Genomic DNA, 21,238 nt, shown 5'->3' with positions numbered 1-21,238 from the left:
TCCAGCACAACATTAAAAGAAAAACTGGAAACAATACAAAACGAAGCAGCCAGGATCATTCTAGGTGCACCTAAGTGGACAAAGGTCATCAACCTCCTCATGGAAACTGATTTACCGTCCGAAAGTGGACACTAAAATTGATCTGTGGCAGCACAGTTCCTTTCCAGGATATACCAGGCACCCTAGCTCCTATTTGCGGTGAAGAGTTCTCAGACGCCTACAACAAGATTATCAGTTGTTTGCAGACAATTCCTGGCTCACACTTACAGCCAGAAGTTTTTGCCTAAAAGCTTTCAACTAAAAAGTTTTATTGCTTGCCAAGGGTATGGACTCCCCCCACCCTGATTACAAAGAACCCCCGCCGTGGGCAAACAAGAAATTATCGAATTCTCAATTTTTCGAAATCTCACAATGAGAAAAGAGATCAATATTCCATGCCTAGCCTAAAGGCACAAGCACAAAGGGTCATTGAACAAATAACTCCGCCGATTAGTATAACTTACTACACGGACGGATCCGTGGATCCAATAAACCATACTGCAGAACCGGCTTTGCAGCAAAGGATACCACAGCATCCATTAGGGTGCACTGACGATAACGCCTCAACGCTTCAGGCAGAAACGGTTTGCGATCATGGAAGCATTGACATACGCGTCCCTGAGGGGAGGGCACGTTGTCATTCACACAGATTCAAGAGCAGCAATTGACAGTTTACAGTATAGCATGCCCCCAGACAACATCTGCCTCTTTTGACAACAGTATTATACATAGCCCAAATAATCCTTGAGTCAAGGTAGAAGAATCATCATAAACTGGGTCCCAAGCCACATAGGCATACAAGGGGTGGCTTTTGCTGATAAACTAGCTTCAAAAAGGGCAGAGGTATGCCCCCATCCTCCATGATCGTTAAACCCAGCCGAAGGGGACTGAGCCAAGGTACCAAAGCTGCGGCGTGTGCGGTCCTCAGGGGAGCACATAGAGAAAACATCACAAAATCGCTCGCTGCCAAGTGGCGCCTCGAATGCTTCAGGCTATGAGCCACTGGCCCCTTCCTCCAAACACAAAAAGAGGTACCGAAGTCATACTATTCGGAGCCAAAGACTAGGTTACCAATGAAGCTTGGCAAATTATTGACAGTGAGTCTGCAGGAGGTCATGTAAACACTGCGGCGAGCCTAACGCCGCCCTGTTACATTACTTGCAGAATTGTGTACACACGTTCTGAGACAGGGACCACCCACCACAGCCGCCGGGCTGGTAAAAAGGGTGTGCAACATGCTTTCACCATGGCAGCTGGATATCATGCTAGCACGTCCAGAAGTACTTTGATAAGCATGCAGTTCAAAAGAAAACATTTGAGTTAACTAGAAATAGTTAACACAGGCCGGGCCACCCCAGAGAAGAGGCGAGGCTGAAGCATGACTTCGCAAATCTAACTGAACTGAACTGAACGTTGATGAATACAGTTCTTCATTGAAGAAACTTGCCATAACAATCAGTATGAGTTTTAACATATTTCTTGTTCTCTGGGGCATTGCTTGTAAAGCTGAAGGGACTTGAGCCAGATTTACCTGTCAAGGCGTGTCAGGATGAATTTTCGTCTGTGTCTTTGCTGAGTACTCGTCTGCAAGTCAGCATAATCGTCTCCACCGTCACTCTCCTGGACGTTATACCTACCTATGTTAGCGTTACCATTACGGACTGTGAACCTTACGCCATTACTCTCACACGGAAACGGTATCTCAATATCAGGCTCCACAGCTGTGGTACTCCACACGGAGTACGTCACCGAACTGAAGATCAAAGAGAAGAATCGGGTATACACGTATACCAATATCAATGAAACCATCAGCATGCATATTCGGCTACAGATATTGAAGAACACCTGACACAAGTTGTAGGGACAACTACTGCCACTACTTTTATCAATGGCATCTGTTGTGGAGACTGTGACCGCCTCCATTACCTTCACTGCAACATACACTCAAGTTGATGTGTCCGGTTCCATCACATACATACCAGTTTATGTGACTACAGCAATGACTAACGCCTGGCCAATCCTCAAGACAGTGTACCAGACTGAATACATCAAAGAAGCAGTTGCTTACGTGACAACGGTTATGGAGACTTCGACAGTATATCATTGTCCATGACGCTTATCGTTCTTAATCAAGATATAGCTAATAAATGTACCAGATGGCACTCAATAAACAGTTTCAATCCCCCACAAAGAAAATTACTGTTACAGGTGACTACGAAGGAAAAGAAATATGTGCCACATATACATACATATATATGCATATATATACAAATATATACACATACATATATATATATATACACATATATATGCATATATACATATATATATGCATATATCTACACATATATACGCATATATATGCATATATATACGCATATATATGCTTATATATACACATATATACGCATATATATGCATATATATACACATATATACGCATATATATGCATACATATACACATATATACGCATATATATACATATATATACACACATATATGTACATATATATACATATATATACACATATATACGCATATATATGCATATATATACACATATATGCACATATATATGCATATATATACACACATATATATACTGTATGCATATATACACACATATATACTTATATATATACATATATATACACATATATACGCATATATATGCATATATATACACATATATACTCATATATATGCATATATATATACACTTATATATGCATATATATACACATATATACGCATATATATGCATATATATACACATATATACGCATATATATGCATATATATATATATATATATATATATATACATACATATACACATATATATCGCATATATATACATATATATATACATATATACACATATATGTGCATATATATACACATATATATACTTTTTATATATATATATATATATATATGCATATATATGCATATATATATACATATATTTATACATATATATAAACATATATATACATATATATAAACATATATATACATATATATAAACATATATACATATATATAAACATATATACATATATATATATATATTATATATATACACATATATATATGTATATATATATATATACACATATATATGCATACATATACAACTATATGTACATATGTATGCATATATATGTACATATATACGTATATATATGTGCATATATATATACATATATATATATGTATATATATACACATATATATATATATAATATATATATATATATACATATATATATTATAATATATACATATATATATATATATATATACACATATATACGCATATATATGCATAATATATACACATATATACGCATATATATGCATATATATATACACATATATACGCATATATATGCATATATATACACATATATACGCATATATATGCATATATATACACATATATACGTACACATATATATGCATATATATACACATATATACGCATATATATGCATATATATACACATATATACGCATATATATGCATATATATACACATATATACGCACATATATGCATATATATACACATATATACGCATATATATGCATATATATACACATATATACGCATATATATGCATATATATACACATATATACGCATATATATGCATATATATACACATATATACGCATATATATGCATATATATACACATATATACGCATATATATGCATATATATACACATATATACGCATATATATGCATAACTATATACATATATATACACATATATACGCATATATATGCATATATATACACATATATACGCATATATATGCATATATATACACATATATACGCATATATATGCATATATATACACATATATACGCATATATATGCATATATATACACATATATACGCATATATATGCATATATATACACATATATACGCATATATATGCATATATATACACATATATTACGCATATATATGCATATATATACACATATATACGCATATATATATATATATATATATATATATATATATATATATATATATATATATATATATATATATATATATATACATGTTTATGTGACTACAACCAACCTGAAGACAGTGTACCAGACTGAATACAATAAGAAGCAGTTGACTAACGTAACAGCACGGTCTATGGAGACATCAACAGTATATCATTGTCATGGCGCTTATACTTCTTAAATGAGAAATAGCAATAGATGTTTGATTCATTCTATAAACAATTTCATCTCCCACAAAGAAAAGAGGGTGGCTATGAGAATGAATGATTGAGGAAGAAAAGTTTAAATGTTCCATATAGAAAAGTACAATTAGTTGCACGTTTCTGTATATATACGGTTCATTTTCTTATACACATACATTAGATTTAGATTTGCATACACCACGCTCATTATACATAATCTATTGAACGTACCACGCATTCATTTATACGAAACAGCCTTTTATTACAGGATACATTATACATACAACGCATACATTATACATACAAAATTGTTGAGGAGGATACGCATGCATAGGTATGAATATATATATCCTCGTCTCCTCAAGCCTGTGGTTTGAGGACTGTCTTTCGGCCGTCTTGCTTTGCTTCAGTTCTTTATTGCTTTCGTGATTAGGATAGCCTCCCTCCCTTCATTTGTCTTTGTATGATTGCAACGAGTTAGAAATAAGTAACGAGACCTTTTTACTGATTATATTTTCATGAGTTCTTATTCATTTTTTATATCCTAAACATTCCTGGAAACACAATTTTACCTCAGCTTTGGTTTCCGAGTATGAGTGAAACAATTTATGGGTCTCGTTTATTTTTCTTTTTAATTGTCTTTTTTATCTATTCATCCGGATTCTATTTACATTCTCTTTTATTCTATTCATGTACTTCTTTTTATTTGTGCTTTTAACTGTTTGTTCTTTGTATGTCTTTAAACGGCAAGTCATTCATATATTGTAATTTAATATACACCAACAAAATGTATTTATGCACACAACTGATCCTTTAATTCAGAATGGTTAAGCTATCATTTGCATAAGGAAATAAAATAAAAGATACAATTTAATAATTACTTACTTTTGTAGAATAAGTAAAATAAAAATCAAACTAGCGAACATATTATAATTGGGTATTAGTCCGTGTTGAAACACCCTTGTCCCCAGTGACTTTGGAACTTAATTAGCTCCAGCTATAGATCTCAGTTGTATGACCAAAGTTCCCGTGGCACTAATTCGTATAAAAACTCAAGTCGAAGCCGTTGATGAATACAGTTCTTCATTGAAGAAGCTTGCCATAACAATCAGTATGAGGTTTTAACATATTTCTTGTTCTCTGGACATTGCTTGCTTAAGAAACTGAAGGACTTGAGCCAGATTTACCTGTCAAGGCGTGTCAGGATGAATTTTCGTCTGTGTCTTTAACGAGTACTCGTCTGCAAGTCAGCACCGTCGTCTCCACCGTCACTTTCCTGGACGTTATACCTACCTATGTTAGCGTTACCATTACGGACTGTGAACACACTTACGCCATTTACTCACACGGAAAACGGTATCTCAATATCAGGCTCCACAGCTGGCTTACTCCACACGTTACGTCACCGGAACTGAAGATCAAAGAGAAGAATCGGGTATACACGTATACCAGCTATCAAGCCGAAACCATCAGCATTACATATATTCGGCTACAGATATTGAAGAACACCTGACACAAGTTGTAGGGACAACTACTGCCACTACTTTATCAATGGCATCTGTTGTGGAGACTGTGACCGCCTCCATTACAACCACTGCAACATACACTCAAGTTGATGTGTCCAGTTCCACATCACATACATACCAGTTTTAATGTGACTTACAACAATGACTAACCGCCTGGCCAATCCTCAAGACAGTGTACCAGACTGAATACATCAAAGAAGCAGTTGCTTACGTGACAACGGTTATGGAGACCTCGACAGTATATCATTGTCATGACGCTTATCGATTCTTAATCAAGATATATTAATAGATGTTGAGATGCTTTCGTCCAAACAGTTTCAATCCCCACAAAGAAAATTGTTACGGTGGCTATGAGAAAAATATGTGCATATACATACATACATATATATGCATATATATACACATATATATGCATATATATGCATACATATATACATATATATATATGCATACATATATACACATATATATGCATACATATATACACATATATATGCATACATATATACACATATATATGCATACATATATACACATATATATGCATACATATATACACATATATATGCATACATATATACACATATATATGCATACATATATGCACATATATGTATACATATATGCATATATATGTATACATATATGCACATATATGCACATATATATGCATATATATACACACATATACGCATATATATGCATATATATATACACATATATACGCATATGTATGCATATATATACACATATATACGCATATATATGCATATATATATATACACTATACGCATATATATGCATATATATACACATATATACTCATATATATGCATATATATATACGCATATATATGCATATATATGCATATATATACACATATATACGCATATATATGCATATATATACACATATATGCATATATATACACATATATACGCATATATATACGCATATATATACACATATATACACATATATACGCATATATATGCACATATATACGCATATATATGCATATATATACGCATATATATGCATATATATGCATATATATACACATATATACGCATATATATGCATATATATACACATATATACGCATATATATGCATATATATACACATATATACGCACATGTATATGCATATATATATACACATATATACGCATATATATGCACATATATATACGCATATATATGCATATATATACACATATACGCATATATATGCATATATATACACATATATACGCATATATATGCATATATATACACATATATACGCATATATATGCATATATATACACATATATACACATATTTCTGCATATATATACACATATATACGCATATATATGCATATATATACACACATACACCCATATATATGCATATATATACACACATATACGCATATATATGCATATATGTACGCACATATACGCATATATATATATATATATATATATATATATATATATATATATATATATATATATATATATATATATATATATATATATATATATATATACGTGTTTATGTGACTACAACCAACCTGAAGACAGTGTACCAGACTGAATACAATAAGAAGCAGTTGACTACGTAACAGCAGTTATGGAGACATCAACAGTATATCATTGTCATAGCGCTTATACTTCTTAAATGAGAAATAGCAATAGATGTTTGATTCATTCATAAACAATTTCATCTCCCACAAAGAAAAGGGTGGCTATGAGAATGAATGATTGAGGAAGAAAGTTTAAATGTTCCATATAGAAAAGTACAATTAGTTGCACGTTTCTGTATATATACGGTTCATTTTCTTATACACATACATTAGGTTTAGTTTGCATACACCACGCTCATTATACATAATCTATTGAACGTACCACGCATTCATTATACGAAACAGCCTTTTATTACAGGATACATTATACATACAACGCATACATTATACATACAAAATTGTTGAGGAGGATACGCATGCATAGGTATGAATATATATATCCTCGTCTCCTCAAGCCTGTGGTTGAGGACTGTCTTTCGGCCGTCCTCTTTGCTTCAGTTCTTTATTGCTTTCGTGATTAGGATAGCCTCCTCCCTTCATTTGTCTTTGTATGATTGCAACGAGTTAGAAATAAGTAACGAGACCTTTTACTGATTATATTTTCATGAGTTCTTATTCATTTTTATATCCTAAACATTCTGGAAACACAATTTTACCTCAGCTTTGGTTCGAGTATGAGTGAAACATTTTATGGGTCTCGTTTATTTTTCTTTTAATTGTCTTTTTTATTTATTCATCCGGATTCTATTTACATTCTCTTTTATTCTATTCATGTACTTCTTTTTATTTGTGCTTTTATCTGTTTGTTCTTTTATGTCTTTAAACGGCAAGTCATTCATATATTGTAATTTAATATACACAACAAAATTATTTATGCACACAACTGATCCTTTAATTCAGAATGGTTAAGCTATCATTTGCATAAGGAAATAAATAAAAGATACAATTTAATAATTACTTACTTTTGTAGAATAAGTAAAATAAAAATCAAACTAGCGAACATATTATAATTGGGTATTAGTCCGTGTTGAAACACCCTTGTCCCCAGTGACTTTGGAACTTAATTAGCTCCAGCTATAGATCTCAGTTGTATGACCAAGTTCCCGTGGCACTAATTCGTATAAAAACTCAAGTCAAGCCGTTGATGAATACAGTTCTTCATTGAAGAAGCTTGCCATAACAATCAGTATGAGTTTTAACATATTTCTTGTTCTCTGGACATTGCTTGTAAAAACTGAAGGACTTGAGCCAGATTTACCTGTCAAGGCGTGTCAGGATGAATTTTCGTCTGTGTCTTTAACGAGTACTCGTCTGCAAGTCAGCAACGTCGTCTCCACCGTCACTCTCCTGGACGTTATACCTACCTATGTTAGCGTTACCATTACGGACTGTGAACCTTACGCCATTACTCACACGGAAACGGTATCTCAATATCAGGCTCCACAGCTGGCTTACTCCACACGTTACGTCACCGAACTGAAGATCAAAGAGAAGAATCGGGTATACACGTATACCAGCTATCAAGCCGAAACCATCAGCATTACATATTCGGCTACAGATATTGAAGAACACCTGACACAAGTTGTAGGGACAACTACTGCCACTACTTTATCAATGGCATCTGTTGTGGAGACTGTGACCGCCTCCATTACAACCACTGCAACATACACTCAAGTTGATGTGTCCAGTTCCATCACATACATACCAGTTTATGTGACTACAACAATGACTAACGCCTGGCCAATCCTCAAGACAGTGTACCAGACTGAATACATCAAAGAAGCAGTTGCTTACGTGACAACGGTTATGGAGACCTCGACAGTATATCATTGTCATGACGCTTATCGTTCTTAATTAAGATATATTAATAGATGTTGAATGCTTTCGTAAACAGTTTCAATCCCCACAAAGAAAATTGTTACGGTGGCTATGAGAAAAATATGTGCATATACATACATACATATATATGCATATATATACACATATATATGCATATATATACACATATATACGCATATATATGCATATATATATGCATATATATATGCATATATATATGCATATATATATGCATATATATACGCATATATATGCATATATATACGCATATATATGCATATATATGCATATATATACGCATATATATGCATATATATACACATATATACGCATATATATGCATATATATACACACATCTACGCATATATATGCATATATATATACACATATATACGCATATGTATGCATATATATACACACATATACGCATATATATGCATATATATATACACACATATACGCATATATATGCATATATATATACACATATATACGCATATGTATGCATATATATACACATATATACGCATATATATGCATATATATATATATATATATACACATATACGCATATATATGCATATATATACACATATATACTCATATATATGCATATATATATACGCATATATATGCATATATATACACATATATACGCATATATATGCATATATATACACATATATACGCATATATATGCATATATATACACATATATACGCATATATATGCATATATATACGCATATATACGCATATATATGCATATATATACACATATATACGCATATATATGCATATATATACGCATATATATGCATATATATGCATATATATACACATATATACGCATATATATGCATATATATACACATATATACGCATATATATGCATATATATATACACATATATACGCATATATATGCATATATATATACGCATATATATGCATATATATACACATATATACGCATATATATTTGCATATATATACACATATACGCATATATATGCATATATATACACATATACGCAAATATATGCATATATATACACATATATACGCATATATATGCATATATATACACATATATACGCATATATATGCATATATATACACATATATACGCATATATATGCATATATATACACATATATACGCATATATATGCATATATATACACATATATACGCATATATATGCATATATATACACATATATACGCATATATATGCATATATATACACATATATACGCATATATATGCATATATATACACATATATACGCATATATATGCATATATATACACATATATACGCATATATATATATATATATATATATATATATATATATATATATATATATATATATATATATATATATATATATATATATATATATATATACGTGTTTATGTGACTACAACCAACCTGAAGACAGTGTACCAGACTGAATACAATAAGAAGCAGTTGACTACGTAACAGCAGTTATGGAGACATCAACAGTATATCATTGTCATGGCGCTTATACTTCTTAAATGAGAAATAGCAATAGATGTTTGATTCATTCATAAACAATTTCATCTCCCACAAAGAAAAGGGTGGCTATGAGAATGAATGATTGAGGAAGAAAGTTTAAATGTTCCATAAAGAAAAGTACAATTAGTTGCACGTTTCTGTATATATACGGTTCATTTTCTTATACACATACATTAGATTTAGTTTGCATACACCACGCTCGTTATACATAATCTATTGAACGTACCACGCATTCATTATACGAAACAGCCTTTTATTACAGGATACATTATACATACAACGCATACATTATACATACAAAATTGTTGAGGAGGATACGCATGCATAGGTATGAATATATATATCCTCGTCTCCTCAAGCCTGTGGTTGAGGACTGTCTTTCGGCCGTCCTCTTTGCTTCAGTTCTTTATTGCTTTCGTGATTAGGATAGCCTCCTCCCTTCATTTGTCTTTGTATGATTGCAACGAGTTAGAAATAAGTAACGAGACCTTTTACTGATTATATTTTCATGAGTTCTTATTCATTTTTATATCCTAAACATTCTGGAAACACAATTTTACCTCAGCTTTGGTTCGAGTATGAGTGAAACATTTTATGGGTCTCGTTTATTTTTCTTTTAATTGTCTTTTTTATTTATTCATCCGGATTCTATTTACATTCTCTTTTATTCTATTCATGTACTTCTTTTTATTTGTGCTTTTATCTGTTTGTTCTTTTATGTCTTTAAACGGCAAGTCATTCATATATTGTAATTTAATATACACAACAAAATTATTTATGCACACAACTGATCCTTTAATTCAGAATGGTTAAGCTATCATTTGCATAAGGAAATAAATAAAAGATACAATTTAATAATTACTTACTTTTGTAGAATAAGTAAAATAAAAATCAAACTAGCGAACATATTATAATTGGGTATTAGTCCGTGTTGAAACACCCTTGTCCCCAGTGACTTTGGAACTTAATTAGCTCCAGCTATAGATCTCAGTTGTATGACCAAGTTCCCGTGGCACTAATTCGTATAAAAACTCAAGTCAAGCCGTTGATGAATACAGTTCTTCATTGAAGAAGCTTGCCATAACAATCAGTATGAGTTTTAACATATTTCTTGTTCTCTGGACATTGCTTGTAAAAACTGAAGGACTTGAGCCAGATTTACCTGTCAAGGCGTGTCAGGATGAATTTTCGTCTGTGTCTTTAACGAGTACTCGTCTGCAAGTCAGCACCGTCGTCTCCACCGTCACTTTCCTGGACGTTATACCTACCTATGTTAGCGTTACCATTACGGACTGTGAACCTTACGCCATTACTCACACGGAAACGGTATCTCAATATCAGGCTCCACAGCTGGCTTACTCCACACGTTACGTCACCGAACTGAAGATCAAAGAGAAGAATCGGGTATACACGTATACCAGCTATCAAGCCGAAACCATCAGCATTACATATTCGGCTACAGATATTGAAGAACACCTGACACAAGTTGTAGGGACAACTACTGCCACTACTTTATCAATGGCATCTGTTGTGGAGACTGTGACCGCCTCCATTACAACCACTGCAACATACACTCAAGTTGATGTGTCCAGTTCCATCACATACATACCAGTTTATGTGACTACAACAATGACTAACGCCTGGCCAATCCTCAAGACAGTGTACCAGACTGAATACATCAAAGAAGCAGTTGCTTACGTGACAACGGTTATGGAGACCTCGACAGTATATCATTGTCATGACGCTTATCGTTCTTAATCAAGATATATTAATAGATGTTGAATGCTTTCGTAAACAGTTTCAATCCCCACAAAGAAAATTGTTACGGTGGCTATGAGAAAAATATGTGCATATACATACATACATATATATGCATATATATACACATATATATGCATATATATACACATATATACACATATATACGCATATATATGCATATATATATGCATATATATATGCATATATATATGCATATATATACGCATATATATGCATATATATACGCATATATATGCATATATATACACATATATACGCATATATATGCATATATATACACACATCTACGCATATATATGCATATATATATACACATATATACGCATATGTATGCATATATATACACACATATACGCATATATATGCATATATATATACACATATATACGCATATGTATGCATATATATACACATATATACGCATATATATGCATATATATATATATACACATATACGCATATATATGCATATATATACACATATATACGCATATATATGCATATATATACACATATATACGCATATATATGCATATATATACACATATATACGCATATATATGCATATATATACACATATATACGCATATATATGCATATATATACACATATATACGCATATATATGCATATATATACGCATATATACGCATATATATGCATATATATACACATATATACGCATATATATGCATATATATACGCATATATATGCATATATATGCATATATATACACATATATACGCATATATATGCATATATATACACATATATACGCATATATATGCATATATATATACACATATATACGCATATATATGCATATATATATACACATATATACGCATATATATGCATATATATATACGCATATATATGCATATATATACACATATATACGCATATATATTTGCATATATATACACATATGCGCAAATATATGCATATATATACACATATACGCAAATATATGCATATATATACACATATATACGCATATATATGCATATATATACACATATATACGCATATATATGCATATATATACACATATATACGCATATATATGCATATATATACACATATATACGCATATATATGCATATATATACACATATATACGCATATATATGCATATATATACACATATATACGCATATATATATATATATATATATATATATATATATATATATATATATATATATATATATATATATATATATATATATATATACGTGTTTATGTGACTACAACCAACCTGAAGACAGTGTACCAGACTGAATACAATAAGAAGCAGTTGACTACGTAACAGCAGTTATGGAGACATCAACAGTATATCATTGTCATGGCGCTTATACTTCTTAAATGAGAAATAGCAATAGATGTTTGATTCATTCATAAACAATTTCATCTCCCACAAAGAAAAGGGTGGCTATGAGAATGAATGATTGAGGAAGAAAGTTTAAATGTTCCATAAAGAAAAGTACAATTAGTTGCACGTTTCTGTATATATACGGTTCATTTTCTTATACACATACATTAGATTTAGTTTGCATACACCACGCTCGTTATACATAATCTATTGAACGTACCACGCATTCATTATACGAAACAGCCTTTTATTACAGGATACATTATACATACAACGCATACATTATACATACAAAATTGTTGAGGAGGATACGCATGCATAGGTATGAATATATATATCCTCGTCTCCTCAAGCCTGTGGTTGAGGACTGTCTTTCGGCCGTCCTCTTTGCTTCAGTTCTTTATTGCTTTCGTGATTAGGATAGCCTCCTCCCTTCATTTGTCTTTGTATGATTGCAACGAGTTAGAAATAAGTAACGAGACCTTTTACTGATTATATTTTCATGAGTTCTTATTCATTTTTATATCCTAAACATTCTGGAAACACAATTTTACCTCAGCTTTGGTTCGAGTATGAGTGAAACATTTTATGGGTCTCGTTTATTTTTCTTTTAATTGTCTTTTTTATTTATTCATCCGGATTCTATTTACATTCTCTTTTATTCTATTCATGTACTTCTTTTTATTTGTGCTTTTATCTGTTTGTTCTTTTATGTCTTTAAACGGCAAGTCATTCATATATTGTAATTTAATATACACAACAAAATTATTTATGCACACAACTGATCCTTTAATTCAGAATGGTTAAGCTATCATTTGCATAAGGAAATAAATAAAAGATACAATTTAATAATTACTTACTTTTGTAGAATAAGTAAAATAAAAATCAAACTAGCGAACATATTATAATTGGGTATTAGTCCGTGTTGAAACACCCTTGTCCCCAGTGACTTTGGAACTTAATTAGCTCCAGCTATAGATCTCAGTTGTATGACCAAGTTCCCGTGGCACTAATTCGTATAAAAACTCAAGTCAAGCCGTTGATGAATACAGTTCTTCATTGAAGAAGCTTGCCATAACAATCAGTATGAGTTTTAACATATTTCTTGTTCTCTGGACATTGCTTGTAAAAACTGAAGGACTTGAGCCAGATTTACCTGTCAAGGCGTGTCAGGATGAATTTTCGTCTGTGTCTTTAACGAGTACTCGTCTGCAAGTCAGCACCGTCGTCTCCACCGTCACTCTCCTGGACGTTATACCTACCTATGTTAGCGTTACCATTACGGACTGTGAACCTTACGCCATTACTCACACGGAAACGGTATCTCAATATCAGGCTCCACAGCTGGCTTACTCCACACGTTACGTCACCGAACTGAAGATCAAAGAGAAGAATCGGGTATACACGTATACCAGCTATCAAGCCGAAACCATCAGCATTACATATTCGGCTACAGATATTGAAGAACACCTGACACAAGTTGTAGGGACAACTACTGCCACTACTTTATCAATGGCATCTGTTGTGGAGACTGTGACCGCCTCCATTACAACCACTGCAACATACACTCAAGTTGATGTGTCCAGTTCCATCACATACATACCAGTTTATGTGACTACAACAATGACTAACGCCTGGCCAATCCTCAAGACAGTGTACCAGACTGAATACATCAAAGAAGCAGTTGCTTACGTGACAACGGTTATGGAGACCTCGACAGTATATCATTGTCATGACGCTTATCGTTCTTAATCAAGATATATTAATAAATGTTGAATGCTTTCGTAAACAGTTTCAATCCCCACAAAGAAAATTGTTACGGTGGCTATGAGAAAAATATGTACATATACATACACATACGCACATATATATCATCATCATCATCATCATCATCAGCCTGAGTCAATCCACTGCAGGACGTAGGCCTCTCCCATTCTTTTCCAGGTTTCCCTGTCTTGCGATGTTTGTTTCCAGTCTTGGCCCCCAAATTTCGCTATTTCGTCGCGCCATCGTGTCATTGGTCTGGCTCTTGGCCTCCTTAAGTTATTTATAGTCCAGTCTGTTACTTTCTTTGTCCATCTGTCGTCTTGTCTCCGACATACATGCCCTGCCCATTGCCATTTCTTCTTTTTAATGCTCTTGAGTATATCTTCTACCTTCGTCTGTTCTCTGATCCACGTCGCCCTCTTCCGATCTCTCAGGCTAATTCCCATCATCGACCTTTCCATCCCTCTCTGGGCGCTTATTAGTTTCCTCTCCAGTAACCTGGTTGTAGTCCATGTTTCTGACCCATAGGTCATAACTGGGAGGACGCATTGATTAAAGACTTTTCTTTTTAAGCACAATGGCAAGGAACCTCTTAGTGTGCTACTGTGCCTGCCGAAGGCACTCCAACCTAGACTGATTCGTCGCTTTATTTCCTGTTCACTTGATGTGCCTGTCTGCACGAGTTGTCCTAGGTATATATACCTGTCTACTACCTCTAGTGCTTCGCCTTGTACATGTATTTGTTTGAGTGGGACTCTGCTGTTGAACATAACCTTAGTCTTTTTCTTGTTCATCTTAAGTCCGACTGTTAGGCTTTCTCTATTCAGATCGTTTATTAATTGCTGCAGTTCATCAGCTGATTCACTAAGGAGAACAATGTCGTCTGCAAATCTTAGGTTGTTTAGGTGTTCGTCTCCTATTTTGATACCCTTCCCTTCCCATTCTAGTTTCTTGAATATTTCCTCGAGGCAGGCTGTAAACAGCTTTGGTGAGATGGTGTCGCCCTGTCTAACGCCTTTTTTAATTGGTATTTTATCGGTTTCTGTGTGGAGTTTGATGGTTGCTGTCCCATCTTTGTATATATCTTCCAATATATTACAATATACCTCCTCAACTCCCTGTTGTTGAATAGCACCTAATACTGCTGGTATTTGTACAGAGTCAAATGCCTTTTCATAATCGATGAATGCCATACACAGGGGTTTCCTATATTCGTTTACTTTTTCTCTTATTTGGGTGAGCGTGTGGATGTGATCTGTTGTTGAGACTCCGCTGCGGAAGCCTGCCTGTTCTCTAGGCTGGCTGGAATCCAGACTGTCAGAGATGCGAGCTGTAATGACTTTCGTGAACAGTTTGTAAGTAACCGAAAGGAGGCTTATGGGTCGGTAATTTTTTAAATCCTTTTTATCGCCTTTTTTGTGTAACAAGATAATTGTTGCATTTTTCCAGGCTTTCGGAGTTTTTCCGCTGAGAAGGCATTTGTTAAAAAGATTGGCTAGTTTCACTGTTGCGATGTCTCCTGCATCTAATATGAGGTCTATACTAATTCCGTCTTCGCCTGGTGTTTTCCCTCTCTTCATGCCTTTAAGTGCTCTTTTTATTTCTTCTTTTGTGATATTAGGTACGTCGCTAGTTACCGCGTTTGCTTCTATTTGTGGCTGTTCGTTTGAGTTGTATAGATCCCTGTAAAAGTCTTCCACTACTTTGATGATTTCATTCTTGTTATGTGTTACTTCTCCGTCTGGTTTCTTAATTGCATACATTTGATTTCTCCCTATTCCTAGTCTTCTTTTAGCTGCTTTCATGCTGGTACCTGAAATCACTGCTTCATTTATTATTTGAGTATTGAATTTCCGTACGTCTTCCCTCTTCTTTTTATTTATGGTCTTTGTTAGTTCAACCAATTCTATCTTGTCCCTATTTGACGATACTTTCATGTCTCTACGTTTTTGCATAAGCTGTTTAGTTTCTACCGAGAGCTTGCTGGAGCTTCGATTTTCGTTCTTTCCGCCTACTTCAAGTGCAGCTTCTTTTATTATGTCATTGAACTGTTTATTGATTTGGTCGATGTTGAGATCTTCGTCGCGGAGGAGTGAATATCTGTTTTGGATGTTTAGGCTAAATTCTGTTGCTCTGATCCTCAAGTTAGCCAAGTTTGGCTGTGGTTTACTCATTAGTTTGTTCCTTTCCCTTCTGAGATGTATTTTAATTTCGCCTCTCACCATTCTATGGTCGCTGCCTACATTTACTTTATTTATAACCTCTACATTTTTTATTATATCGCGCCTATTTGAAATTATGAAGTCAATTTCGTTTTTGACGTCAGAAGGCGACTTCCATGTCCACTTCCGTTCTAGTCTTTTTTCGAAGAATGTATTCATGATACTGAGTGATCGAGCCTCCGCAAATTCGACTAGCATTTGTCCCCTCTCGTTCCTAGTGCCTATTCCATGGTTCCCTACTGCGGTTTCGCCCTCTGTCTTTTTACCTATTTTGGCATTAAAATCCCCCATAATTATTGTGAAATGGGATTTTGTTCTCTCGCTGGCTAAGTGAACATCTTCATAGAAGCTCTCTATTTCTTCATCACTGTGGCTGCAGGTTGGAGCATATACTTGAATAATTTTTAAGTTGTACCTAGTGTTTAGTTTTATTGTTACAGAAGCCACTCTTTCGCTGACACTATAGAATTCTACAATGTTCTTTTCTAAGCGTTTGTGTATTAAGAATCCTACCCCTAATTCCTGTTTGCTACCCAGAGGTTTTCCTCTCCAATAGAGCACGTGTCCCTCTTTTAATAACTTCTGCTCTTCACCTAGTCTTCTAACTTCGCAGAGTCCTACTACATCCCATTTAATGGAAGAGAGTTCCTCTAGTAAAGCTAGTAAGTCGGATTCAGTTCTCATGGTCCTTATATTGTATGTGCAAAGGTTCATCAACGTGGGGCGGCCTGTCTTTACCCGGATATTATTAGCACCCCCTGCTCCGGAGCGATCCTGATCGCCGCCGTAACCAGGGGCTCCTTCGCCTCCGGGGAATGGGGGCCGTTCCTGGATATTTTGTCTCATGCTTGGGAGGTGGACAGCCGATTTACCTCCCACCTACTGGCTTAGGTGTATCTTGGTGGGAGGGGAGTAATTTAGCCGGCATGCCATTGATAAGTCCCCCCAGCAGGTTTGGTCCTACCTGGAGTGGACTTAGGAGCGGCAATGCACGGCCTGCTCACTACTCCCGTGAGCTGGGCTTAATTATCAGAAGTGCATATATGTTTTATTTTTATTTTATTTATTAACTTCATTTGTGCGTATGTGCACCTGATGCAGACATATTCATTCCCGCACATGCTCTAAGTACTACGCATATGCTCATTCCCACGCATATGCATATGCAAGCATACACATTTATTCTTGTATCTATGCTTATGGATATGGATACTTATTCTTACGTTATAAATAACTACATACATGTCCATCATAGTCTGGCCTAGTCATATGTTCACATCGCCTGTCCGTTTATGCGCTTGTTATATGTTATTGATAAGTGAGTGAGTATACATGTGTATATTCACCCGTGTATATGTAAGCACCCCTTTTTGCATACCTCGCAAACCTACCTATCATTATACATACGCATGTATCTATCCCTGCATGTGCTCACGCATCCGTATATGAGCACATACATTTGCAGCATACACTAGTGCTCCCCCCCCCTTTACATATGTGTATATATCTGTACTTGCTTTACATATAACTACCTCTACGTACATACATACGTACTTACATACATACATATACTTAATTATTTATCCACCTTCCTACATCCTGCACACACCTATATACGTATACCTTTACGTATACACATATAAATACCTACATATGTCTACCTATTCATTCACCCACGCATACACATAAACACGCACATTATACATACCTATATACACATGCACATATATACATGCTTATATACACATGCAAATGTACACATTCATGCATGAATATATACACCATATGTACAAATTTGCATATTTACGCCTTTAAACCCATGTATACCCTCATGTATAAGCACGGAACATACCCATATATAATGTACTCTATCACAAAGCTATATGGAACCTTATAGCCTTACGTAGACAACAGCAGCATACATACCCATGTATCCGCACATGAATTTAAACTCGCCTACACTCATATGAACCTGTACACATATATACGCATGTACATGCGCACATATGCACCTGCGCACTTTCGTGCCTACGCGCTCATACTCGCGCACGAACGTATGAACAGTCTGCATAGGGGCACACACGCACTCCATTATAATGAGCCCATGCATTATAATGTCCTTAAATTGTAGTGTTGCAGCAGAGGAATTGAGGGAAGGATGCGGGTGGTGTGGGAGGATTTAGGATGGTATTGGAGGGGGTAAGGATGGGGTTTGGGATAAAGGGAGTTATAAGGGTGATTTTGTATCTGGCAATTTTTCGGAGCGGCGTCGCATTCCTTAGCTGTTGTTAAGCCTAACGGGGTGCGGCCTCGGCTGACCGCAGGTCATGGGTCGGCGTCTGGCGCTCATCTGAGGTGCCAAAGCTTGAATTACGCTTTATTATTACTTGATTTATTAGGCGTTTCTTCTGTCGAATGTCAGGTGATACTTTACGCTTTATGGGAACCAATTTTAACTTACCTGATTTTGTGATGTACTGTACTTACATACTGGCCGTTGACTGTTCCTTAGCAAATCTACTTGAGTGGAAACTGTAATGCCCGCGCTGTTGGCACTGTTACTCGGCGACCTGTGGCACAGGTGTTGCTTATCATTTCCTAATGCTTTCGTAATTTGGTATACTTTTCATGGGGTGAGATTATTATTATTATTTTCTTTTCACTGATTCTGAATACTGAGGCACTCTCGATGAACTAATGAACTTCTCTAACACTGTAATGAATCCCGGTATTCCTAGTTGGCACTTTCTGGCACTCCTGTTGGTTTAGAAAAGTCCGCGTACGTATGGTCCGATAATACATTTTATAAACTTGTGAGGTTATCAGATGAATTATTATTTCTATTTTGGTTGGATTATATGCTCTATACATTCACGATTTTTTTCTCTCCTATGTAGCACTAGCACAGATCACTTTGGACACGTAATTTTAGCATTAAATAACGCTGATCAAAAGAACGACTCCACTCTTACTCATTGCCAGATACATCATCCCGCACATATATATATATATATATATATATATATATATATATATATATATATATATATATATATTCATATATATGCACATATATATGCATAAATATACACATATATATACACATATATACCCATACGCATATATATATGCGTGTCAGTTCTTAATCAAGATATATCAATAAATGTTGAATGCTTTCGTAAACAGTTTCAATCCCCACAAAGAAAATTGTTACGGTGGCTATGAGAAAAATATGTACATATACATACGCATACGCATATATATATATATATATATATATATATATATATATATATATATATATATATATATATATATATATATATATATATACGCATACGCATAT

The 21,238-nt window shown here is 34.0% G+C and overlaps 1 protein-coding gene across 1 annotated transcript in view; it reads left to right on the top strand.

The window, feature by feature from the left end:
- Positions 1–1,274: 1,274 nt before the first annotated feature.
- LOC138867075 (uncharacterized) overlaps positions 1,275–21,238 on the top strand; it is a 22,229-nt gene continuing 2,265 nt past the window's right edge. The window contains exons 1-12 of the mRNA XM_070141509.1: positions 1,275–1,319; positions 1,546–1,779; positions 1,901–2,134; positions 5,342–5,461; positions 5,634–5,873; positions 5,958–6,026; positions 8,025–8,035; positions 8,464–9,184; positions 11,312–11,322; positions 11,751–12,471; positions 14,463–14,473; positions 14,902–15,622. Coding sequence (XP_069997610.1) covers positions 1,275–1,319; positions 1,546–1,779; positions 1,901–2,134; positions 5,342–5,461; positions 5,634–5,873; positions 5,958–6,026; positions 8,025–8,035; positions 8,464–9,184; positions 11,312–11,322; positions 11,751–12,471; positions 14,463–14,473; positions 14,902–15,622 — 3,138 coding nt within the window. The remainder of the gene's footprint in view (positions 1,320–1,545; positions 1,780–1,900; positions 2,135–5,341; positions 5,462–5,633; positions 5,874–5,957; positions 6,027–8,024; positions 8,036–8,463; positions 9,185–11,311; positions 11,323–11,750; positions 12,472–14,462; positions 14,474–14,901; positions 15,623–21,238) is intronic.

The sequence above is a fragment of the Penaeus vannamei genome, chromosome 28 (genome assembly GCF_042767895.1).
Source record: "Penaeus vannamei isolate JL-2024 chromosome 28, ASM4276789v1, whole genome shotgun sequence".
NCBI classification, from domain to species: domain Eukaryota; kingdom Metazoa; phylum Arthropoda; class Malacostraca; order Decapoda; family Penaeidae; genus Penaeus; species Penaeus vannamei.
This window is presented reverse-complemented; position numbering and strand designations above follow the sequence as displayed.